The 26542-nt window shown below is 36.7% G+C and overlaps 1 protein-coding gene across 2 annotated transcripts in view; it reads left to right on the forward strand.

Moving 5' to 3' along the window:
• unc-13 overlaps positions 1–26542 on the forward strand; it is an 820923-nt gene that overhangs the window by 253342 nt on the left and 541039 nt on the right. For both annotated transcript variants that reach the window (XM_071690929.1, XM_071690930.1), the window contains exons 5-6: positions 4276–4399; positions 10183–10215. In XM_071690929.1, the coding sequence (XP_071547030.1) occupies positions 4276–4399; positions 10183–10215 (157 nt within the window). The remainder of the gene's footprint in view (positions 1–4275; positions 4400–10182; positions 10216–26542) is intronic.

Raw genomic sequence — 26542 nt, forward strand, 5'->3', positions numbered from 1 at the left:
TCCAGTTGAGAAGATTTGTAAAATGATAAGTTTATGAACGCTCGTTGTATGTTTTGGACAATCACGTTTACCAAATGGCGTCCTAGCTTCGTCACTTCGATGTATATCAACTGACTGTTATATTTCTCTCTTGTGTCTCCCCTGATGATGTGATTATTACACGAAAGTGCACTTGGGAATTTTTCGTGTTTCATTTTCCCCGAGGACTCATAGGAATACACATGTATATACATACATGTATATGCAAATATCCCAAAATTTGAAACACTTATGGTTCCGGCATTTTGGATAAGGGATACTCAACTTTTACTTTTTTTTTTATTATTTCTATTGTGTTTCATAGTTTAGAATATTTGGTTTATTTGCCTTTTCTCCCAAAACAATATATCAGACTTCATTCTGTTTAAGTGTATTTTTGTTTTTGAAAGTTTGTTTTAAAGTGCAATTTTTCTTACAGATTCCCATCATTGTTAAGGTCAGTCGATGAAATTAATAGCATCTTATAGGTCTTGTAAGTGTACCAAGTAAATGGGATTTACTGAATATTGTATGCTTAGTGCTTTGGTAATTCATAGTCCTTAGCTTTGGGAAGTAATTATTGTACTATTTCTTACATTGCACTGATTGATAGTATTTACCATAGTGAAGGTGTGTTGCATTCTTTCCCTTACCTCTTTTATATACATTCATTGTTGATTGTGGGAAGTAATTGAATGGAAGGGTGCAGCAAATAGTAGAGCAGTTATTATGAAATTCTCATCACATACATGAACAATAACTTACTCTAGTTATCATTAGTGCTTCAATTTCGGTTATTTTTGTATTAGTTTTGAGCCACTTCAAGGGAAATTATGGACCAGTTTAGAGCAATAGCAGGGCTAGATATGAGCTAGTTTAAAGCTAAGTCAGATATTGAGCCAGTTTAAAGCTAAAAACAAGGTTGAGCCACTTTAAAGTTAACAACAAGACAGATTATAAGCCATTTATTGAGAGTCTGTACATTTGAAAATGTTATTGTTTGGGGATATCATACTCACATCACTTGTGACTGCAGAAATGTTGTGCTTACTTGAATAATGTCTTCCACAAGTGATCAGTTTCCAGGGAAAGATTCACATGAAAACAATCATTTCTATGCATGATGAAAATCCTTAAAGTTGGTCAGAATATAAAAGAGTCTTTCAGCACTCACTCAGGTGCAGACAATCATTTAATTCTGCCTTTAGATTCATAGATTTATGAGTAATAAAGTGATATATTTGAATAATTAACTTGTTAAACCTCTTACTATCAGAAGAGAAGAAGTAGGTAGACTAAAAAGTTCATATGGTATGGATTTGTTTTCTCACTTGCATGCAGGACTAAACTGAATATCAGATTTCTTTATCTTGGTGTTGAGTAAAAGAACAAGAACATTGAAGATACTCTGGAAAGTGTACAGTCCACTGATACAAGCAAGAGGGACTGTAAGTTATTACTTTTTTGTTGTAATCATATCCTGCTTATATATCTACCAAAGTGTTTTGTAAGTTACATAGCAGCACTGGGGACTTTATCTTCATATATTTCAAATCCAGAGGGGGGATTATATGATAGGTTCTAATTTGCAACAATAAGTGTTGAATGAAGTTGCAAAACAAGAAATGCATATAGATTCCCATGATATTCATATAGTAGTCAGATTTGTAGGAAAAAATACTTTCAGTAATACATACCATCATATTCAGATGTATCCATTTAAAAACATTACACAGTCACTAAGAATGTTTTGTTTCTAGTATTCTGTTTTTTCAGACTGGAGACATTACAAAGGGAATACCTTCAATAAAATGCTGTTTAGATAAACCTGTGACTGTAATGTTACTCTTACTTGTATTCTCTTGATGTCAACTGATTGATGATATATGGAATATTTGATAACTGTATTCTGCTGTAGTATTCTAATGGATCTGTTTTAGCTGCATAGCATGTAGTTATTGAATGATCATACATAAATGGCACCATCTTCAAGCATAAAACTTACCAGAAGATAGGAGGTCATTGCTTCATTTTGGAGGATTGAGATAACATCACAGTGAAATAAAAAGAAGTCATTTTATTGAAAGATAATCTTTTAGCATTTGCTTGGTGGTGTTTGATGTTTAAGCATTTTTTACCACATAATTTTGGGTTTATGCAAAAGGAAAATTGTATTTTAAAGGGATGGTTTTATAGAATGACTCATGTTGAAGAAAATCATATCAAAGTATTTGTGTTACTCTGTAGAATTAATTCTGACATTATTATTTGAATTTAGGTCAGAGAAAATAGAATTCAGACAATACGAAACCTAATGTAGTCTAACCTATCCTCACAAAATATAGGTGAAAAACCAAATTTAAACACATATGTTACATGTCAAAAATTATTGTTCTGCATGAAACAGTTAGTTTGATATGATCTTTGTCAGTAATTTATTAAATAAAGACACTCCTATAGGATTCACTTTTACTATGAAAAAGGACCAAAGGGTTATAGGAAATGTTGATTCATGCATTGTTATGTAATGAGTCCCTGACACTAACTTGTCATTGTTTAGACACCATTGCCTCAAATCCTGCTGCCACAGTAACAGGTTCCTGTAACAGTTGTATGATGACAGTGATGTAGTTTCATTGACCCCCTAGAAACAAAAGTGCTAGATCAAGTATACAGTGCTGTGATATTTGTCTGTCTGCTTTTAATAAAATATGATCAGTTACATAAAAGTAAGGTGAGCACTGAACATTCATTGCACTCTGCTGCACATACGTGGCCACAGGTAATCAACAAACCTCAAAAATCATAAGGAAAAGAAAGGTAATTTGTCCCACATTTCACCATTGTACAAATTAGTTTTCTATTAAAAAAATGTAGTACAGTCAGTATGCGGCCAATGACCAGGGAAGTACATTACCAGTACTGCCTGCCTGGGTATCAGAAAGGTTGGTGACAGCTGCGTAATGAGCAAACACTTCAGTAGTTGTCAAGTTGCCTTCCTTTGACCCAGGTTGCTGTCTTCTGTTTGTGCCTCACCCACACATGGACAACTAGCATCCTGTCCACAAACATACAATTTCTCCTTGTCATACATATCACTTGACAACACTTAACTCACACAGTTCATTCTGTGTAACTCTAGATTTTCCTGCAGTTAGCACTATGCACTACCCCTGTCTTTTGGCAAAGTGGTAGGAGCAGCAGATAGTAGCAGTAGGTAGGTTCATTTAGTCAGTAGCATTAAGTAAAAGTTGTTGGTAGGAACATTAGGCAGTAGCATTAGGTAGAAGTTGTCAGTAGGAACATTAGGTGAGCGTTTCTGCAAACACTGCACTAGAGTAACTCTTTGCCAGTGTCCTGTTAAGGGTGAGGCATAAAGGCTAAGAAGCAGCACTAGAGTTTACCAGTTACAGAGACTCTATGGCCATCCCCTTAAGGGAGTTTTTGAGATATTGATAGATAGATAGATAGAAGTTTGAATCAAGACTCCAAGCTAAGCTGAGATGCTGCTGAAAAAAAATTGTATTTAGATATAAACTTTTACCATTGCGCTCACAGACTCTCTTTTATGTCAAACTAGTTTGCTAGAGATTGCTGGTGTTGAAGGGGTTGAAAGACTGGTCTTTAGAGCTGAGCATATAACCACAAACTTCTTTATGTCTTCTCAACTGATTCAGGCCATTTCCTCCTCTTTGGTCACTGTATAAAGAGAGACACTTGTGGGTTTCTTTTCATATGTATGACTTTCTATATTGTTACTGGTCCATTAGGAAAATGGGAGCTGAGTATTCAGTGTTTTTCAGCTATCCAAAGAGGCACATGCTCCTGAACTTAATAGCAACTGCATCTTTTTATGAAGAAGATCATAAAGTGAACTTGTGATATGATTTAAATTGATTATCATGTAACGAGCCTGCTATTTGATTGTTACTGACAGTGCAATCCGCAACCTCTACTAGTGTCTACAGGTTGGGAAGAATTGCTTGGACGATCTTTGTGAATGCCTTGACATTAAGCAAGTAAATTTGTTAACTGCTGTTGATGCTTACATGAATAAGGACTGAGAATATGACTTGTCATTCTCACAGAGGTACCATTTATCATTGGTATTTTATGGTGAGCATGAAAACCAGTAGCTTGACGTGTTTAGCCAAGATGTTTCCCAACTCTTGGTGATGATTGCAGTTTGTAAAAGAACCAGCCATTTGGTGTTTACATCCACCTAGGCAGTTCACTAATGACTGCTGGTGTTTGCAGGAGGGGGAGGGCCGGTGGTACGATCTGGATGCTGAGAGAGTGATGGAGAATGGGGAGGTGAAGGGCACGGCAAATCCAACAGGAGACTCCTTGCTGCTTGATTGCCGCTTTGAGCTACCATGGGGTGCGTACTGTTACACAGTTACACTGCCATCTTTACAATGAGTTTATGTTTAAAGAGAAATGCTTATTTTTGTGTTTGTTTTTGTGTTTTTTGTCAGTGTCTTTGTCTATTACTCCAACAAATGTTACATATTTTAAGGACATATTATCCCTTTTGAATGTCTTTTAAGTTTCCATTAATCAGAGGTGTTAGATATAAACCTGTGTCCCGTACTGTTGTGTTTGATCATTAATGATGAATGGATGTTACAGCTAACTTGGCAGTGTACAAAGGCCAGTAGCTTTTATTGATTGATAAGAATGTGTAGATGTTGGGGATAGCCATGATACTTGTATTCTGAAGCATCATTGTTCCAAAAATTGGGAGTAACCAATATATCATGAATCATCATAATTCCAAAATACCATTGTTCGGAAAGCAAAATATACTAGATAGCCTAAAATTAGACAAACATACCTTATCTAACTTAAATTCTGTCTGTATGTTCCCCACATTTTAGGCTTAGTACCTTTTTTGATGCTTCAGGGTTGATGATGCTTTGGATATAAATAATTGGTGACCCTAAATGTTGTGTGATATCATTCTTTCAGCTTCTGTACTTTGTCTGTATTGTATAACTAGAATTAATGTGGCTTTTATGAGCAGAATATAAAAATCTTAGTAATAGATAGGTACTTTAAAGTAGATGTTCTGCAGTTTTTTGGAAGGAATTACTTGTGAACCTTACTGTACACTGTTATGGGATCATCCCAAAGACCAGTAATTTGAAATGAAAACAAGGATGTATATTTTTTGTGATATGTCTTTTCTCTAATTCCTTACAAATATCCTGATATTCTCAATGTTCATGAGTTGAGAGTACTTGTTTTTCATTGCTGTGTTTGAAATTTATTCATACTAGTTGCTTAGTGCTTGACAGGAAACACACATGTAAATGTCGTGGATGTTCGGGTATTTTCAGTCAGAAATTAGTTTGGAATTACTTTGTTGCTTCATCATGTATAGTGATCCTTGGAGGAAAAGGGCATAATATTTACTGTTTAGGTGAAAATGCAGAGAGTATCATAAGTGAGGGCTGTCAGTGGAGTTTCACATGGGGAGGTATTACAGTTGGAGTGCCTGCTCTGGGCTGCAGGTGGAATTTTCCTGGGTTGGATGTGGGTGGAGGTAATCTGTAGTGCAGCAGATGAAAAGTTAAGTTTAGAGATGCAGGTAGAGGGTGGGGTTGTAGATATTGGTGGAATGCATTGTATTACAATGAAAGCAGGGGGGATAAAGGTGAGTGTTCAAACTACGGAGGCATAAGTAAGTTAAATTTACTTGGTGATTTTTATGGGAGAGTTTTGATTGAGAGGGTGAAGGCATAGACAGAGCATCAGATTGGGGAGTGGTAGAGGATGTGTGGATCAGGTGTTTACTTTAAAGAATGTGGATCTGAAGAAAGCAAATGATAGGGTTGAGAAGTATAACTAATGGAAAATATTTGGTGTGGGAGGAAAGCCACTAGAAGCAGTGAGAAGTTTTTATCAAGGGTGTAAGGCATGTGCACAAGTAGGAAAAGAAGAGTAAATGATTGCAAGTGAGGTTTAGTCTGCACAGATGTGTGTGATGTCACTGTGGTTCTTAAGTTTGTTTATTGAGGGATCAGTAAGAGAGGTAAAGGGGAGTCTTGGAGAGAAGGGTAAGTATGCAGTCTGTGGGGGATAAGAGGGCCTTGGAAGTGTCAGTTGTATTTTGCTGATGGTACAACACTGTTAGTAGATTTAAGTGAAAAACTGCAGAAGTTGGTGACTGAGTTTGGAAGAATTTGTGAAAGGAGAAAGTTGAGAGGAAATGTGAGTCAAAGCAAGTTATTAGGTTTAGCAGAGTTGACAGGGGACAGGTTAGTTGGGGTGTGAGATTGAATGAAGAAAAATTGGAGGAAGTGAAGTGCATCAGATATCTGGGAGTGGACTTAACAGCAAATGAAAGTTTGGAAGTGTAAGTAAGTCACAGGGTGGGGGAGGGGGGGCAAAGGTTGTGGGAGCGATGAAGGATGTGTGGAAGGAAAGAACGTTATGTCGGAGAGCAAAAATGGGTATGTTTGAAGGAATAATAGTTCCAACAATGTTATATGGTTGCGAGGCATGGGCTATAGATAGGGTTGTATGGAGGAGGTTGGGTGTGTTGGAAATGAAATGTTTAAGGACAATATGTAGTGTGAGGTGGTTTGATTAAGCAAGCAATGAAAGTGTAAGAGAGATGTGTGGAAATAAAAAGTGTGGTTGAGAGAGCAGAAGAGAGTGTGTTGAAATAGTTTGGACATTTGGATGGAATGATTGAGGAAAGATTGACAAAGTGGATATATGTGTCAGAGGTGGAGGGAACAAGAAGTACATAAAAGATTTCCCGCAGGAAGGTGTGTCTCAGGACAACTTGTTATGTGTTATCTCTTCTTTGTAGTAATTAGTAGTGTTATAAATGCATACCCAAGAGATGTTAATGTATCCCTTTTGGTTGATGATGTGGCTGTCCCTTGTACATTGTCATCTCCTAAAACTGCTGAGACATTTCTTGCTACTGTTGATTAAGGTCATTGATTAGGCACTCTGTTTTGATTTATCTGAAAAAAGCCAATAGATCAGCAGTTAATGTATTAATTAAAGGGATTCTCAGGCCATTTGAAAAGGGGGCACACTTTTTAGGCATGATTTTTGATAGAAGATTGACTAAAGCCACTCTTATTAAAAAACTTTGGAGTGAAGTGACAAAGTCGCATAAGATTTTGAAGGTAGTGTTTCCCAATTCTTGGGGAACATATAGGAAAGGTGTGCCGAGGTTATATGATTCATTATGTAGACTGAAGCTGGACTATGGTCATGAGATTTATTCATTGGCTGCTGATAGCATCATGAAAATGGTTAACATTGTTCAGAATCTTGGTACTAGAATATGTATAGAATCATTCAGATCATTCAGATCCTCTCCATGCAGTTTCTGTTGAACAGCATATGAATCTAAAATGCAAAGAACCTTGGCTTAAAGTATCTCTTTATGTTTGAATGTAAACTGTCTAACCCTGCATATAGGTATGTTTTTTCAGCTGAGAGGACTGAGGTATTTGATCAGTATTTTTTGCTCTCTAAGCCTATTAATGTGAGAATATAAAAAAAGTTATCATTGGCAGTGATTTGGACATAACTTTAGTTGAGGAAGTAGGTTTTGCTCAGTTCCCTCCTTGGAAGTTTCCTGAGATAGAATTTTGTTGGGAATGGTTGAAAACAGCCAAAAACAACTTTGCATCTGTAATAACAAAAAGCAAGGTCCTTCAGCATGATGATATTCATGCAAGTAGAACAAAGATGTTCACCCAACAAGCCCCATCCCATTGGATGGATGTTCTGCTGAATCAAGTATTTATATTTTCAACATAAGATATAAAGGAAAAAATATATCCGTAAGCACAAGCTGTTAATAATGTTTTTGAACATACTCTTCCCATAATAAGGGACTGCACTGAGCACTAAGAAAACATCATTAACAAATTGAAATACTTGTTATTGGGCTTACCACTGTTGTATGAGAGGTTTAGCACCTGATTGAAAAGTATTATGAGCATGTATATATTGTACCATCATTCAAGTAGCAGACTTGTAGTGTATGCCATCTTGAAAATGATAATAGATGTTACTTGACTTTTACAAGGCAGATATTTATGTGATCAAATTCTCTTTCATATCTCCGGTTTAAAACCAACCCTTCAGGTTTTTGCACCATTAGTTGGTGGGAAAGTTCTGTGAGGATATGTTAGTAATCTGTTGGAGACTGGCATACGTTTTGATATGACACACTGTAATATGTTAAGTTACTGTTTGCTAATTGAGGGCAGTGCCACAGAAAAGGAGTTACAATAGCTTTTTTAGATTACACAGGATAATGGCTCAAATGGAATGTACGGTACAGACTGGAGCTACAGCAGATTATGTGATTCTTTAATAACACAGGTGATGGGGTACCTCATCTTTGACTGGCAAGGAGGTACAGCAGTCACATCATACATTATAATAGTGGTGTATTAGATGTTGCCTTATAAAACTTTTGCCGTTGGTTTAGTGAAATAGAGTATGATAACCATTTTGATGATGCATTAAGGTAACCATTGTAGACAGTCTGATGTGAGGACTGAGGTATATTTGTATCGTACACTGGGCTGTGATGATTGTGACAGACTGCATCACAATTATGGCTGCAGAAATTAGGGATCAAGAATTCCAGCATAGTTTTTGTAGTATGAATTTCATTCATGTGATATGTGTTAATATTTTTCTCTTTTTAAACTACTGGTTGATTCTTTTTTTTTTCATATTTTCAATGTTGATGAAATTTTATTTTCATATTGCTTTTTGATATATATCTTTTTTTGAAACTCTTTCTTTAATAATGATTTGAAGATACACAATACTGTACCTGTATCCTTTGTATGTTATTGCCTGACTAATTTGATCTTACACTGTTGTATTTTTCTGAAACCCCCTATTACAATCACTGTATTTTCTACCATACTCAGACTTTTCAGGTTATTTCTCTTTCAATATTTTCTTCATTATTGTTCCTTTTGTAGCTTTTTCTGTATTTTACCTGTAATCATTTTCTGAATACACTCTTTTGGCTGCTTTAATGAATGATTGCTATCAGATAGACAGTAAGAGATGAAGCCCTTTGATTAAAATGTTAATTTTTCAGTGCTTTTAAAGATGATTGACCTATTATACAAGTTTCATCATTTTCATTTGCTAAAGACATATGAACACTCAAATAAGGTTGTCATAGAAAAAGTTTTTAGTTAGTAATAGCTAGCATAAAAACATATATTTAGGTCAAAGTTTTTCTTTCATATCTTTTACCAATAAAATCCTTCACTGCAAGATATGCATCAGGTTTAATTGATGGGGGTGAAAAAAACAGGTTTGTATAAATAGGTTGTATATAGTTTTGATGATGTAAGTACTGTTCTTGAGTCACAAGTGGTTGCTCTAGATAGACTTATGAAATACTTATTTCTATAGCAAATTTTTCTTAGATGTAGGTAATACCTTTAGGGTGTATAGACAAGAATGATTATCATTATTTTATATCTACCAGTCTGCTCCCACATCTTTGTGAAAACTGTCAGTAAAATAATATCAGAATGAAAAAAATAGGATACAAAATATGCTGGTGGTGAGTGAGTGGCATTATTATTGTAAAAATTTTTCCTTATTTAAGTTATTGTATAGCATTTACTTTCAATATATATATACATGTATATGAATAGAATATATATATATATATATATATATATATATATATATATATATATATATATATATATATACACATGTATTTCAGTTCCTTTATTTTTGTAAAGCCTACTCTGACTGTTTCCTCTGGCAAAATCCTTTGGGAACATCATATTGGCTGAGAAATATCACATCTACTCGTTACATTAGTGACAAAATTTTATGTTTGTATATAAGACTGCATGGACAAGCACTCTTGTAATTTGTGTTTATCATTTCATGAACTACCGTCATGAATAATTCTATTATCAGATGACCTTTTGTACATGTTTCTTAACAACGCTTATTACAAAATAATACATGAATAAACATTTTGTCACCAGAGAATTCTGAGGTACAGGTGAAGACACAGTCATATGAATCATTATTTAACAGTAATAGGCATTTACAATGTTAAGGGGAATCAGAGTCATCTCACTGAAAATATTGCATGTTCAGAATCTAAATGCTTTGTTTCCTTACCAGGCAAAAAGGCCAAAGAAAGGGCAAGGAAGAAAGGTACAGTACTGCTTCTTATAGAATATAAATTGCAGGCTTTTGTATGTGATTTGCATCAACACCTCCTCTCTAGATGTTTATATAGTTGTAATGCCAGATATGTCACAAATGCAACATCAGAGTAGACATACAAAATAGTTTGAAGTGCAATCACTGTCTGGTGTATATAATAATCTTGCACACACACACACGCACACAAATATATATATATATATATATATATATATATATATATATATATATATATATATATAATTATTATTTATTCATATATATATATATATATATATATATATATATATATATAATTTATTTATTTTATTCATATATATATATATATATATATATATATATATATATATATATATATATATATATATATATATATATAGGCAAATATCTACTGATGGCACACCTGTGTTTCAGACCCTTTGTGGATAGTCAAGTCTTGCAGATAGTTGTCATCAATGCCACCCAGCAAATATTAAAAAGAAATTGTAAATCCCATGCAGTACTTAGGAGTCTCATTATATTACTGTTGTTTAAATTGAAATGTTTGCGTTGTATATGACTGCATTAAAAGGCAATTTTTTTATGTAAATACATTATATTCTGTTTTTTTGATACAGTTACCTGTACATTAAAGATGTGGCAGGTATCGAGTCTACTAATATTTTAATTTATCTCCTCCATAGTTTGTCGTTTAGTCCTTTCCCCAGTCTCATGCTTTCTTTTTCAACTGTCACATACCAAGAAATCCCAAGCTATTTTCCCCTCCCTCTGCCAGAATTTGTTGACTTGGATCCATGGAAGCAATAGAGAATGCATTGGTGATGCTCATATCATATAAGAATTACTATAACATTTAGATTTATTAATTGAAATTAAAAGCTAAGTCACAGGCATTCATTCCCCAGATATTTAGTAATTTTATATGTATAGAATTAAGCTTGGTCTCCTTTGTCACATATCTGAATTTTTTTATACTACATTCAGCATTAAGCACATTTTAAGCAGTTGCAAATTGAAATGCCTCATTAATAAGATATGGAGCATATAACCCATTAGGATGTGAGGGTTATGGCTGGTGGCAGATGGCTTATCGACAAGGTGGCACTTTGTTTTGTGTCATGTACATAGAAACACCATACCACTCTCCCCAGAAATTCCAGGGCACCCTAGCCTTCACATAAAGTCCTGTTTTAGACATATGCATATAATAGGAAATGTGTTAAACTTCACTGTGGCATTTGCTGTAACCTTAAAACATACAAGGCAATTTCTGAGTAGCTGAGATACTTGTCTTCCAGCATGGAAAATGGGTCTCTGTGGTTCTATTGGCAGCCAGGCTTCTAGTTAGAACATGGGTAGATTGATTATGTTTAGGACAACAAAACATCGAAAGTGTCATTACGTTGTGCTGATACTCTTCTTTATAGTGGATTTGATCTAGTTATGAAAATTACTGGATAGTCAATCCTTTTGGTAAGTTTATGTGTGGATAGTAAACATTTGCCTGTATATATATTATTATTATTATTATATTATTATTTTGCTTTGTCGCTGTCTCCCGCGTTTGTGAGGTAGCGCAAGGAAACAGACGAAAGAAATGGTCCAACCCACCCCTATACACATGTATATACATACACGTCCACACACGCAAATATACATACCTATACATCTTCATGTACACATATATATACACACACAGACACATACCTATATACCCATGCACACAATTCACACTGTCTGCCTTTATTCATTCCCATCGCCACCTCGCCACACATGGAATACCATCCCCCTCCCCCCTCATGTGTGCGAGGTAGCGCTAGGAAAAGACAACAAAGGCCCCATTCGTTCACACTCAGTCTCTAGCTGTCATGCAATAATGCCCGAAACCACAGCTCCCTTTCCACATCCAGGCCCCACACAACTTTCCATGGTTTACCCCAGACGCTTCACATGCCCTGATTCAATCCACTGACAGCACGTCAACCCCGGTATACCACATCGATCCAATTCACTCTATTCCTTGCCCACCTTTCACCCTCCTGCATGCTCAGGCCCCAATCACTCAAAATCTTTTTCACTGCATCTTTCCACCTCCAATTTGGTCTCCCACTTCTCCTCGTTCCCTCCACCTCCGACACATATATCCTCTTGGTCAATCTTTCCTCACTCATTCTCTCCATGTGCCCAAACCATTTCAAAACACCCTCTTCTGCTCTCTCAATCACGCTCTTTTTATTTCCACACATCTCTCTCACCCTTACACTACTTACTCAATCAAACCACCTCACACCACACATATTCATATTGGAAAGGATAACAATTTTACGCGTGATCAAGTATGTTCCTATGAGTCCATGAACTCATCATGTTTTCGAGTTTCACTTTCCTCGTGGACTCATAGGAATATATATATATATATATATATATATATATATATATATATATATATATATATATATATATATATATATATATACATACCTATGAGTCATGAGGAAAGTGGCTCACTTCCCAAGCTCTCTCATCCACAACAGACTTCATTTTTGCCCCTCTTTCCAATACTCTTGCATTTACCTCCCTAACAACCCCATCCATAAACAAATTAAACAACCATGGAGACATCACACACCCCTGTCGCAAACCTACATTCACTGAGAACCAATCACTTTCCTCTCTTCCTACACGTACACATGCCTTACATCCTCGATAAAAACTTTTCACTGCTTCTAACAACTTGCCTCCCACACCATATATTCTTAATACCTTCCACAGAGCATCTCTATCAACTCTATCATATGCCTTCTCCAGATCCATAAATGCTACATACAAATCCATTTGCTTTTCTAAGGACTTCTCACATACATTCTTCAAAGCAGACACCTGATCCACACATCCTCTACCACTTCTGAAACCACTCTGCTCTTCCCCAATCTGATTCTCTGTACATGCCTTCACCCTCTCAATCAATACCCTCCCATATGATTTACGAATGGGGCCTTTGTTGTCTTTTCCTAGTGCTACCTCGCACACATGAGGGGGGAGATGGTATTCCATGTGTGGCGAGGTGGCGATGGGAATGAATAAAGGCAGACAGTGTGAATTGTGTGCATGGGTATATATGTATGTGTCTGTGTGTGTATATATATGTGTACATGGAGATGTATAGGTATGTATATTTGCATGTGTGGACGTGTATGTATATACATGTGTATGGGGGTGGGTTGGGCCATTTCTTTCGTCTGTTTCCTTGCGCTACCTCACAAACGCGGGAGGCAGCGACAAAGCAAAATAAAAATAAATAAAATAAAAATATATATATACACACATACACACATATACACACGTATGCATATATATATATATATATATATATATATATATATATATATATATATATATATATATATATATATATATATATTTTATTTATATATATATATATATATATATATATATATATATATATATATATATATATATATATATATATATATATATATATATATAAAATATATATATATATATTATGACATTATATTTTGAATCATATTTTGTATGTTCCACTCATACTTGTTATTGCCAAACATGGCACCTTTACATATACACATGTTGGGAGGACAAACACACATTAGTCACCAGTAGTCTGCTGCATGAGTATGATTTTTATTTATAAACCAACATGCTACTTTCAATTATAGAAAAACATCGAATTTTCTGGTGTAGGGCCTCCCACTACCCTAGATGTTGTTGTGAGGTGAGGTGTTCAAATAGGTTTTTTGATATGCTAATGACACCTCACCAGGGGAGGAAACCCACAGATCCTCCCAGCATGTTTGGCAACTTGCATTCGCCTTTTGAATTTCCTTCATGGTTCATTAGATTTGTCACAAATTTCTTATGGCATTGTAACTCATTTTGATTGTACTCAAATCAGGATAGGTTTTTATAAACTCAGTGGTTTGTTATTTGACATTTTTGTGACTTTCAAGAAAATACATTTTGTTTTTGGGTACACGGTTATTGCAGTAGAATCAGATTTGCCAAAGCCTAGAAAACTATGTGTAAATATTTAAGTGCCCTATAAAAAGGTGAATGTAATGTTAATACCCTCAGTAAATGAATAAAAAAACAGTTACCATATTTTGAGAGCTGTGGCCAGTGATGACACTACTGCATCCGCTACTCTGCCCGGATCTTTGCCTTTAATGGAAAGTGGCCTTGTGTGCACTCAGCCTCTGTATACTGTAACAACACCACTGCCGGGCTGTAAAAAAAGGACCCCCATCACCCACTAGACTAGTACACGCCTGCTCAACTCTACGATGCTGCATATACCTCAGAGAATGGAAGTTTCAAGCACCACAAGGATTGTTTTAAAAACTGGATAGAGTAAAACTACCAGTAGATAATGCTAGAAACCCCCTTCCCCAATTTCTGTTTTATCCCTATATTCTCCCATTGTTAGTGTTTTCCTTACTCATTTATGTACTCCTTACCATCCTGTCCTGGGCATATCTTCCTTCTTTGGTTACCTCTGGCCTGTCATATACTTCTTTCCCTCAGTATGTTATTTCTATTTTTCATATCTTGGAAAAAAAGATGTTTGTCTTGTGCACTTCATATAGTTATTCAAATATACTCTAAGGATCCGTGGTTTACAAAGATCTTCAGTGAAGAGGTTTACTGCACAGATGGCCTCTTTTATTCCCAAGGTCGTGCATGTCCATTTTCTCAGGGCACTGTTTTTCGTATCTACTTTCTCAGGTCATTGTTTCCCATTTCATTTTCTCTGGCACTGTCCCCTCATGCTTGGCATGGCTCGGCACTGCAATGTCTCACATCCTCGGGCACAGTTTTTGAGTGGATTTTAGCCTTACCTCAGCTTATGCATAGATAGAATTGGCGTTCTACCACAGTTAATACTTTAGTTGGACTAAATAATCCAGTTCAGTTTACACTAATGGTTAACATTATATCTTACATCAACATACAAAACCATTGGTAGAGTCAGTCATGACTTTGGCTTGCATCTTGGGGAGGTTGCAGCTGGAAGAGGACATGGGAGAAAAAGCTGCTGTTCCTGAGGATCCAGATTCTGCTTTTTCTTGTTCTTCCTGCTGCTATTATTTCTTTTGATATTGGTGCTGTGAAAGATGGTGGCATGGATCAGTGAGTAATCCAGAGGTGTCCCAGGCAATATGTGATGGACTGACATAGTTAGAAGGCCATGCTATTTCATAGCTTGCCATTTATATCTTTACTTAGAGTTTATCATCACACTATATAGCTTTCTTATATATTGTAGGAATCAGCACATTAATTTTGATAATTTTTTTGAGGGATGGTTGTTGAATGAATATTAGTATTTTTGCTGTTGAGTTAGAGATTATCATTTTTTTATTTTACTTTGATATACTTGGGCCAATTATGTGTCACTTCATGATATGTGAACACTGATTTTCTAATGTAAAGTAATCCTTCATTGGATGTAAATTTCTGATGCCATAGCCACATGACCAAGGGCAAAGTCACTGCATTTGTATTACTAATAGTATGACCTTTGGCCTTTAACTGTATACAATACCTAATATTAGGTTAGCATACAGTTATGCTGTTATTGCCCTGTAGCTTTCAGGGGGTTCACTTAAGTCGTCTTAAAAGACCACAATGGGCAAAAGACCACAATGGGCTCATTATTAGTTGTCCAGTTTGATGTATCTTTTGCCATTTGTAATGAGTGCTTATTTAAGATGTTTAGTCTTATCATTTCATTTATATCAAGTGCAGTGCTTCTCAGACTCAAAGCAGGATTATCTTACATACTAAATCTTTCTTAAACATATCTATGATTTTTTTTGAAGTTATTGAAGCATGTATTCATGTGTTCAGAGAAAGCTAAAATGTCTGAATTTTTATGAACATATCTTAGAGGTTTATTGAACTTCTTAAAAAGATCACAGTTATAACAACATATGAACATACAACAGGCCAATTTTACAAATCACACTATTTCCAGTTATTAAACTGATCACCTTCTACAAGTATTTGGTCACACATTATTAGTTTAGACAGTGTGAATACTGTATGAGACATTCACTTCCACATTCTTGATGTAGTTCCAGGAAATTTACTAATAAGATAGTAATAGTCGTAACTGTAGTTTGAAGATGATAATGTAAACTAAGCACATAACTTGTACTTTATGAAAGTATTCTTTTTCGTGTTTGTTCAAAGTATATGCCACATTTTATGAGAGAACACTTTCACAACAAAGTTCTAGTACTAGAATGATTGTGTTGGATTTTACAGAACTAGAATGAGTATGTTGGCTTTTGAAGTACATTATTTTTTGAGGCATGTATTTATGTGCCACCAGGCTTCTTGTTTACAATAATGTATCCCAGATTTAAGAATGACTTTGTAACCAGGTCTAGTATTGGGTAGATAGTAATTTGCTTTCATTCTTTTCATTCCCTTTTAATTTCCCTATAATCTACATGCATTTAAGTACACAGTATTAGCCTGTAAATTCTAGCTCTGTTGAATAGTTTGTTCACATGGATTTATGAATACATGTAACATTAGATGTAGATCTTTGTTTGTTGAACATGTATACATCTAGAAGACAGTCTAAAAGAAGCATGCCAACTCACAAGATGATGTACAGCATTTTTGTAGAGCTTAGGAAAACAGCTGAATGATAATCATAAACATCACTGGCTTAAAGCAATGTAACCTAATTCACCAATGAAGATGTTAAGGCCTGTTCTGACTCTTCACCCAGTATTACTGGCCTAGAAACCATCGTTATCTGGTTCATTAATGATATTATGGCCCATCTTAACATCTTCAATATCACTAGCATTTATCCATCTGTATATCTCCCCTCCCATTATGCACACAGGCAACGCTGTATTTTATGCTCACACTGTTACCAAAACTGAACACTTGGTGATGTATGTCAACACATGCTTGAATGCTTACTGTGTAGACCAGTCTGAGGTGCTTTATCCCATGCTGTAATGCAGTAGTTGCTGATTATAGGTCCATGATAATTCATGGTGATTACTGGACCAAATCATGTTTTGTCCATGAGAATTGTTGGACCATGATTTTCTCTCTTCCTCAGTAATTTTTTCTTGGGTACATGAGTGGACTTTAAATATTTCTGGTTCATGATTATTCATGATGATTTTTGGATCATGGTCATCTATGGTCTGTGTAACTGTTTTATGCCTTTGGTTTCTTGCAATAATTTTGCTGGTATGACTGTTTGGTCTATAAAATTCTTTGTTCAGGATAATTGCTTTTGTATTGCAGTTATTGCTGGTCCATATTGATCGCTAGACCTTAATTCATCATTATTATTGGAGTACTTTAGAAATTTATGATAATTGACAGTTTTTGATGTTTCATTTTGAAAGTGCATATTAAATGTAAAAGACTGTCATAATTTAAGTAATTCAAATCAGTCACTTAAAAAAGTAAATTATGATATTCTTGAAACAAAATCTAGCATTAGTCTAAGATCTGAATTAGACCACAGTGATTTAAGACAAGTGTTAAACTACAGTAATTAATGATCATCATTTGGCCACAATACTAATTGTCCATGATGGATCACACAGACCACAATAATTCATGCTAATCATGTTTCATGATCATTCATGATAATATGTGGACCATGATTATTCTTAGTGATTATATGGTCACATAACTAATAATTGCTGGACCACAGTGATTATTACTGGACTAGAATGATTGCTGGTTCATTATCACTTTCTTGGTACTGTCATCTCTGGTTCATGCTCAGTTTGTCCTTTAATGTGATATCAAGAATGTTGCTTCTCTGGTACAGTTGTCACTGGTCCATGATAGTCACCAATTCATAAAAAACCTGCAATTATCATTGTTACATGATTGCTGATCTTGCCTCTGTGCTGTCTAGCCATGTCTGCCTCTACCTAATTCTTTTAAAACCTAACATTCCAGACTGATTACTTCCCCTGGCTAGATAAAAGAAATTTTAGTGTGAGTTTTGCCTTTTTCTCTCTTTTAGTTAGGCCCTCTCCTTTCATTTTATATGAATATTAAAGACCATCTTCTCATTTAGTTCTTGCACAAGACATTCTTCTGTCTTAATCAAGTGATGAAGGCTTCATAAAGTCCATTTTCTCCAAATATGTGCAGGCTTTCTTTATGTTTGGGTCCTAATGCTTTTTATTTTTCTAAATGAATTCTCAGAGATCGTCATCATCTTGGTTAGTCTTAAGGCCTGTCCCTTCCTCCATAAGGTAAACATAAAGGTCCTACTTCCATTTTAGGTAAATTTTGATTGAAAACACTAGCTCAATTATGGTTTCATCTTTAGGCCTCTGCATCCCTGGAAGATTCCTCCTCTCTCATAGATTAATCATAATGGTGATTTTTTTTTTCATGATTAAACACAATTCAAAAATATCAATTTTATCTCTTTCATTATATCCTTTCTTCCATCTTGTTGAAAAATTTCATCATCTTAAGTAAGTCTCAAGTTTTTGCTTTCCATCTTAAGTATGTCTAAAGTTTTCTCTTTCCATCTTAAGTAAGTCTGAAGTTTTCTCTTTCCTGCTGAGTTTAGTCTTCAGGTTAAGGTTCCTTTGTCCCTCCTATGTAAGTGTCTCTTTTTAAGTTTGAAGACCCTCCCTTCTTTCTTCATAGATAAGTATTTTGTGTACTCTCATTCAGTATGTATCAACATCTTTCCTCAATAATAGTGAAGTCTCAGTACCATCTGGTCTCATATCTCTCTCTCTCTCTCTCTCTCTCTCTCTCTCTCTCTCTCTCTCTCTCTCTCTCTCTCTCTCTCTCTCTCTCTCTCTCTCTCTCAGAAAGGAGTTATAGTCACATGTTTTGCAGAAAGTCCCAGCATCAGTAACTAATAGAATCAGAAGATAGAAAAAATGCAGAAAGATATATGTATAAGGGAACTTGATGGAATTTGAAGAAGAAAAATTGGAACAAATAAGTCTTGGAACAATTAACAATATAATTGTGACACCTTATAAGGTTCTGAGACTGAAATTGAAGTAAATCAAAGCTCTAGGATTCATTATAAAGAAGCTGGAATTCAATGAGAGATGAAAAGCTGATGATGAAAATGCCCATTGTGCATATAAGAAGAAAAATTGAATACTGCTTTGTTTAAGTCATTGACTAAAGCTGAAATTAATGGGCTAGAGAGAATTCAGAAACACTTCACAGTAAAATTGAGAGAATGGGACGCAAGTTATTTTATGAAAGATTGAACAGACTTGAACTACTGTCTAGGAAGCAGCAAATGTTATCCTGTATGGTAACTTGTATGAGGAAATAGATAATAGGGCCCAAAAACAAAACAGGGTTAGAAATCCCACTAACAGGAAGAAACAGATTAACTCAGATTAAGACACATACACACACACACACACACACACACACACACACACACACACACACACATGTACACTCTCTCTCTCTCTCTCTCTCTCTCTCTCTCTCTCTCTCTCTCTCTCTCTCTCTCTCTCTCTCTCTCTCTCTAACAGGGCAGTGTAGCAATATATTCCCATAGTAACTAGAAAAAATGCAGTTGATGAATATAAGTAACAATAAGTGTGAGTTAATCTCAGTTAGCATCCCAGTCATAAATGCAATAAACTTAGTATTAGACAGACCACCCTGAACTAAGCAAGATGATTTTAAAGAATTATTGGCAAGAGTAGAAGAAATAATGAAAGAAATGGAGATACCTCATCTGATCATTACATGGTTTAGTGATGACAGCAAAGCAAAAAAAAAAAGAATTTCTTGTCCAAGGAACCTCAAATATGAGAAGAAACGGTAATGTACAAGTATACCTGGGAATATATTTCATAAACATCAAACAAAAATACGTTAATGCCCTTTAAGAAAGATGGAAAGAGTATTTAGTATTCTACCAAATGGTACGAGAAGTTTGACTATGAGTGAAACCGAAAACTTAAAAAGGGAGATTGGACATTTGGCTAAGAAAAGGTTTGGATCAAGTAAAGATCAAACAGCATGGCCTGATGATTGCAGCTTAAAACAATATAACGGAGAGAAAAGCAAGATTCGCAGTGAGTGTTATACTCTGCTGTGGGAAAAATATAAGAAATGATAACGGGTTGGTAGGAAGGAACCCTCCCTCAAACTCACTAGTTATATAATGAGTGTGGTGGCAGAAAGAAGTAACATTATTCAGTAAGCAAGACATACAATATGCAATATGTGCCAGCCCAACGTTTTGGCAAAATCTTATCATAGATACTCATGTCTGTTCATACTTTCTCTCTTCCTCTCTCTACCTCTCTCCAGTTAAGCTTTTGAATTCTCTCCACCTTGCAAGTTGAATCTTAGGGTCCCATCTTCTGTATAAGACATATTTTTCAGGGTTTAGTTCTCTTGTCTCCTATAGAGAAGAGTTGAGTTTAAAGGTTCTCTCCCTGTAATAGTGTTAGGACCTTTTTGCCATAGAAACTATTAAGATTCATTTTTCTGTTAGATTTTGATTTCAACCCTTGGCTGTATCTCTTTCTCTCAGTTAGATTTCAAACTTAAATTTCATTGCAGATTCCTTCCTCATAAGTTTTATGAGTTCCACTTTCTTTTCTGACATCATGAGGCCACTGTTTTGATTTAAGTTGTAAGATCTTTACCATTGTTTAAAGTATTTATCAACCCATCCTTTTTCCAAGTTTGATTTTGGTAGACTTTTTTCTTTCCTCCTCATATCTCTAGCTCCCATATTTCATTTCTAGTAAAGTCCCTCTTCCTTTCTCAATAGGACTTAGGCCTTCTCTTTAGCTTAGACACCCACATTCTCTCTCTCTCTCTCTCTCCTCTCCTCTCCTCTCCTCTCCTCTCCTCTCCTCTCCTCTCCTCTCCTCTCCTCTCCTCTCTCTCTCTCTCTCTCTCTCTCTCTCTCTCTCTCTCTCTCTCTCTCTCTCTCTCTCTCTCTCTGTGCTCAGATAAGGATTAGGTATATTTTCTGCAAAGGTAAATCTGAGGAACCCATCATACTTCTTGGATATGTTAAAAACCTTCTTGATATCAGTAAATTTTTATGATCTCCAATCTTAAGTTGTTACTGTTTTGCTCTCTTTTAAAGATACTTCGTTACCTTTCTCACATGTAATATATCTCACTGATGTACCTTCTAGACTGAATTAATTTTATAGTGACTAAATCCTCTAATCCTCTCATCTTTGTAGTGAAGCCTCCTTTGTCACTTTTCTCCCCCATGTCCAGTTTTCTAAAAATCTTTGCTGCTAAGGTTTTATTAACTGTTCCTGCTATAGATAAGTTACTAGCTTCCTTTTCTCTCCCATTTAACTTCAAGAGTCTTATGTAACTCATTAATGCCTGAATGTCCTTTTATCCTTATAGGCACATTTTAAGACATCCTTCTCCTCCTTAGCTACATTTTTACCCTATTGCTTCTTTTAACTGAATATTTAAGTCTTTAAAAAATTACTAATTATATTTCATATATAACTCATAAATACATGAATACATCTGTGCTTCCTATCCCAGGAGTCCCTTTTATCTGTATTAGGCACCAGCAGCGCTTTGGTGCTGCAGGTGCCACGTCCACCAGTCAGACCATAGGAAGTAAAGTGTTTTGATGTTGTGTACAATTATGTGCATAAAGTATAGGACAGTTGAATAGTAAGTGTTCATTGTCTTCCTTATGGTAGTTACATCATGGGCATGATGGTCTTGGATATGTTGAAACAGTGTTTGTAGTGATGAGTGACGTCCAAAGCATAGAGGAGAGAGTGAATTTTTATTTGTCTGGGGAGTGTGGCTTGTGATGTGTGTATGTCTGATGGGTTGGAGTTTAAGACTGAGTTGGGAGGTCAGTTGATTAGTGTACCTTCACACTGAAAAAAAAATCCTCCCAATAGAGTCTCACTTCAACATACTTGACATTAAGTTCTATGCAGTAGCTCCAGATCCTTCCTACTCAAACTCTTCTATAACTAACTGCCAAACCTCAAGTAGAAATAGAAAGCTTACCTCAACCTCTCACCTCTACTCACAGATCCCCCCACCTCCAGCAAATATAACTCTGCAAAACATTTACACACACACTGAAATGGTGTGACAAGTGCTGAACACACAGCCTTCCGACTCATTCCAAGATCCATCATGCCCAAACTGCATCTACTGTAAAGAACACACTAAGAACTTATGCATTTGCCCTGTACTCTCTGCACATAGATGCACACGCATCATTACGGCAATTCATGACCTGTGGTCTCAACTGGTGGACATGGTCAGCTTCCTGAGTGCTGCAGGAGCCTCATAAAGACAGAAGGGACTTATGAGGTAGAAAGGTAAAGTATATGAATATATATATATATATCTTTTCTTTCTTTCATACTATTCGCCATTTCCTGCCTCAGCGAGGTAGCGTTAAGAACAGAGGACTGGGCCTCTGAGGGAATATCCTCACCCAGCCCCCTTCTCTGTTCCTTCCTTTGGAAAAAAAAAAAAAATGAGAGGAGAAGATTTCCAGCCCCCCACTCCCTTCCCTTTTAGTCGCCTTCTATGACACGTAGGGAATACGTGGGAAGAATTCTTTCTCCCCTATCCCAGGGATAACATATATATATATATATAGAATTATTTTCCCATGTATGTGCTCGCCATTTCCTGTGTGAGTGAAGTAGCATCAAGTACAGATGATAGAGCATTAGAGGGAAAATTCTTCACTAGGCTCCTTGCTCTGTTCCTTCTTCTGGAAAGTAATACAGGAAGGGAGGATTTCCAGCCACATGTTCCTGCCCCTTTTAGTCATTGTCTATGATACGCAAGGGATACATGGGCATTATTCTTTCTCCCCTATCCTAGCTATGTTCTTTGTTGTATATAAGCCGACATATTTCTTTTTTGTATCTCCCCTGATGATGGAATTATTGCATGAAAGTGCACTTGGGAACTTATCGTGTTTCATTTTTCCCGTGGAACCATGGAAGCGGAAGTGAATCATAGGGTGGGGGAGGGGGCAAAGATCCTGGGAGCCTTGAAGAATGTTTGGAAATCGAGAACATTATCTCGGAAAGCAAAAATGGGTATGTTTGAAGGAATATGGATAGAGTTGTGCGCAGGAGGGTGGATGTGCTGGAAATGAGATGTTTGAGGATAATGTGTGGAGTGAGGTGGTTTGATCGAATAAGTAATGTAAGGGTAAGAGAGATGTGTGGAAATAAAAAGAGCATGGTTGAGAGAGCAGAAGAGGGTGTTTTGAAATGGTTTGGGCACATGGAGAGAATGAGTGAGGAAAGATTGACCAAGAGGATATATGTGTCAGAGGTGGAGGGAACGAGGAGAAGTGGGAGACCAAATTGGAGGTGGAAAGATGGAGTGAAAAAGATTTTGAGTGATCGGGGCCTGAGCATGCAGGAGGGTGAAAGGCGGGCAAGGAATAGAGTGAATTGGATCGATGTGGTATACTGGGGTCGACGTGCTGTCAGTGGATTGAATCAGGGCATGTGAAGCGTCTGGGGTAAACCATGGAAAGTTGTGTGGGGCCTGAATGTGGAAAGGGAGCTGTGGTTTCGGGCATTACTGCATGACAGCTAGAGACTGAGTGTGAACGAATGGGGCCTTTGTTGTCTTTTCCTAGCGCTACCTCGCACACATGATGGGGAAGGGGGATGGTATTCCATGTGTGGCGAGGTGGCGATGGGAATGAATAAAGGCAGACAGTGTGAATTGTGTGCATGTATGTGTCTATGTGTGTATATATATGTGTACATTGAGATGTATAGTTATGTATATTTGCTTGTGTGGACGTATATGTATATACATGTGTATGGGGGTGGGTTGGGCCATTTCTTTCATCTGTTTCCTTGCGCTACCTCGCAAACGCGGGAGACAGCGACAAAGTATAAAAAAAAAAAAATATATATATATATATATATATATATATATATATATATATATATATATATATATATATATATATATATATATATTTTTTTTTTTTTTTTTTTTTTTTTTTTTTTTATACTTTGTCGCTGTCTCCCGCGTTTGCGAGGTAGCGCAAGGAAACAGACGAAAGAAATGGCCCAACCCCCCCCCCCCCCATACACATGCACATACACACATCCAGACACGCAAATATACATACCTACACAGCTTTCCATGGTTTACCCCAGACGCTTCACATGCCTTGATTCAATCCACTGACAGCACGTCAACCCCTGTATACCACATGACTCCAATTCACTCTATTTCTTGCCCTCCTTTCACCCTCCTGCATGTTCAGGCCCCGATCACACAAAATCTTTTTCACTCCATCTTTCCACCTCCAATTTGGTCTCCCTCTTCTCCTCGTTCCCTCCACCTCCGACACATATATCCTCTTGGTCAATCTCTCCTCACTCATTCTCTCCATGTGCCCAAACCATTTCAAAACACCCTCTTCTGCTCTCTCGACCACGCTCTTTTTATTTCCACACATCTCTCTTACCCTTACGTTACTTACTCGATCAAACCACCTCACACCACACATTGTCCTCAAACATCTCATTTCCAGCACATCCATCCTCCTGCGCACATCTCTATCCATAGCCCACGCCTCGCAACCATACAGCATTGTTGGAACCACTATTCCCTCAAACATACCCACTTTTGCTTTCCGAGATAATGTTCTCGACTTCCACACATTCTTCAAGGCTCCCAAAATTTTCGCCCCCTCCCCCACCCTATGATCCACTTCCGCTTCCATGGTTCCATCCGCTGCCAGATCCACTCCCAGATATCTAAAACACTTTACTTCCTCCAGTTTTTCTCCATTCAAACTTACCTCCCAATTGACTTAACCCTCAACCCTACTGTACCTAATAACCTTGCTCTTATTCACATTTACTCTTAACTTTCTTCTTTCACACACTTTACCAAACTCAGTCACCAGCTTCTGCAGTTTTTCACATGAATCAGCCACCAGCGCTGTATCATCAGCGAACAACAACTGACTCACTTCCCAAGCTCTCTCATCCACAACAGACTTCATTCTTGCTCCTCTTTCCAAAACTCTTGCATTCACCTCCCTAACAACCCCATCCATAAACAAATTAAACAACCATGGAGACATCACACACCCCTGCCGCAAACCTACATTCACATATATATATATACATATATATATGATCGAGTAAGTAATGTAAGGGTAAGAGAGATGTGTGGAAATAAAAAGAGTGTGGTTGAGAGAGCAGAAGAGGGTGTTTTGAAATGGTTTGGGCACATGGAGAGAATGAGTGAGGAAAGATTGACCAAAAGGATATATGTGTCGGAGGTGGAGGGAACGAGGAGAAGTGGGAGACCAAATTGGAGGTGAAAAGATGGAGTGAAAAAGATTTTGTGTGATCGGGGCCTGAACATGCAGGAGGGTGAAAGGCGGGCAAGGAACAGAGTGAATTGGATCGATGTGGTATACCGGGGTTGACGTGCTGTCAGTGGATTGAATCAGGGCATGTGAAGCGTCTGGGGTAAACCATGGAAAGTTGTGTGGGGCCTGGATGCGGCAAGGGAGCTGTGGTTTTCGGGCATTATTACATGACAGCTAGAGACTGAGTGTGAACGAATGGGGCCTTTGTTGTCTTTTCCTAGTGCTACCTCGCACACATGAGGGGGAAGGGGGATGGTATTTCATGTGTGGCGAGGTGGCGATGGGAATGAATAAAGGCAGACAGTGTGAATTGTGTGCATGGGTATATATGTATGTGTCTGTGTGTGTATATATATGTGTACATTGAGATGTATAGGTATGTATATTTGCGTGTGTGGACGTGTATGTATATACATTGTGTATGGGGGTGGGTTGAGCCATTTCTTTCGTCTGTTTCCTTGCGCTACCTCGCAAATGCGGGAGACAGCGATAAAGCAAAATGAATAAATAATAAGTATATATATATATATATATATATATATATATATATATATATATATATATATATATATATATATGCAGCCAATGACCAAGGAGGTACATTCCCAGTATTGCCAATTTGGGTATCAGGAGGGTTAGTTGCACCTGTGTAGTGAGTCAGCACTTCAGGAGTTGTCAAGCTGCACTCCTCTGACTCAGGAAGCTGTCTTTGTTTTTTTCTTTCTCAGTCACATGTGGACTATTGGCATTCTGTTCAGAAACATACAATCTCTCCTTGTTGTACATAACACTTTACAACTCTTAGCGCACGGCTCACTCTTTGTAACTCTAGATTTCATGTGAGCACTTTGTGCTAGCCCAGCCATGGTAGGAGCAATA

This window comes from Panulirus ornatus, chromosome 49, assembly GCF_036320965.1.
Source record: "Panulirus ornatus isolate Po-2019 chromosome 49, ASM3632096v1, whole genome shotgun sequence".
Taxonomy (NCBI): domain Eukaryota; kingdom Metazoa; phylum Arthropoda; class Malacostraca; order Decapoda; family Palinuridae; genus Panulirus; species Panulirus ornatus.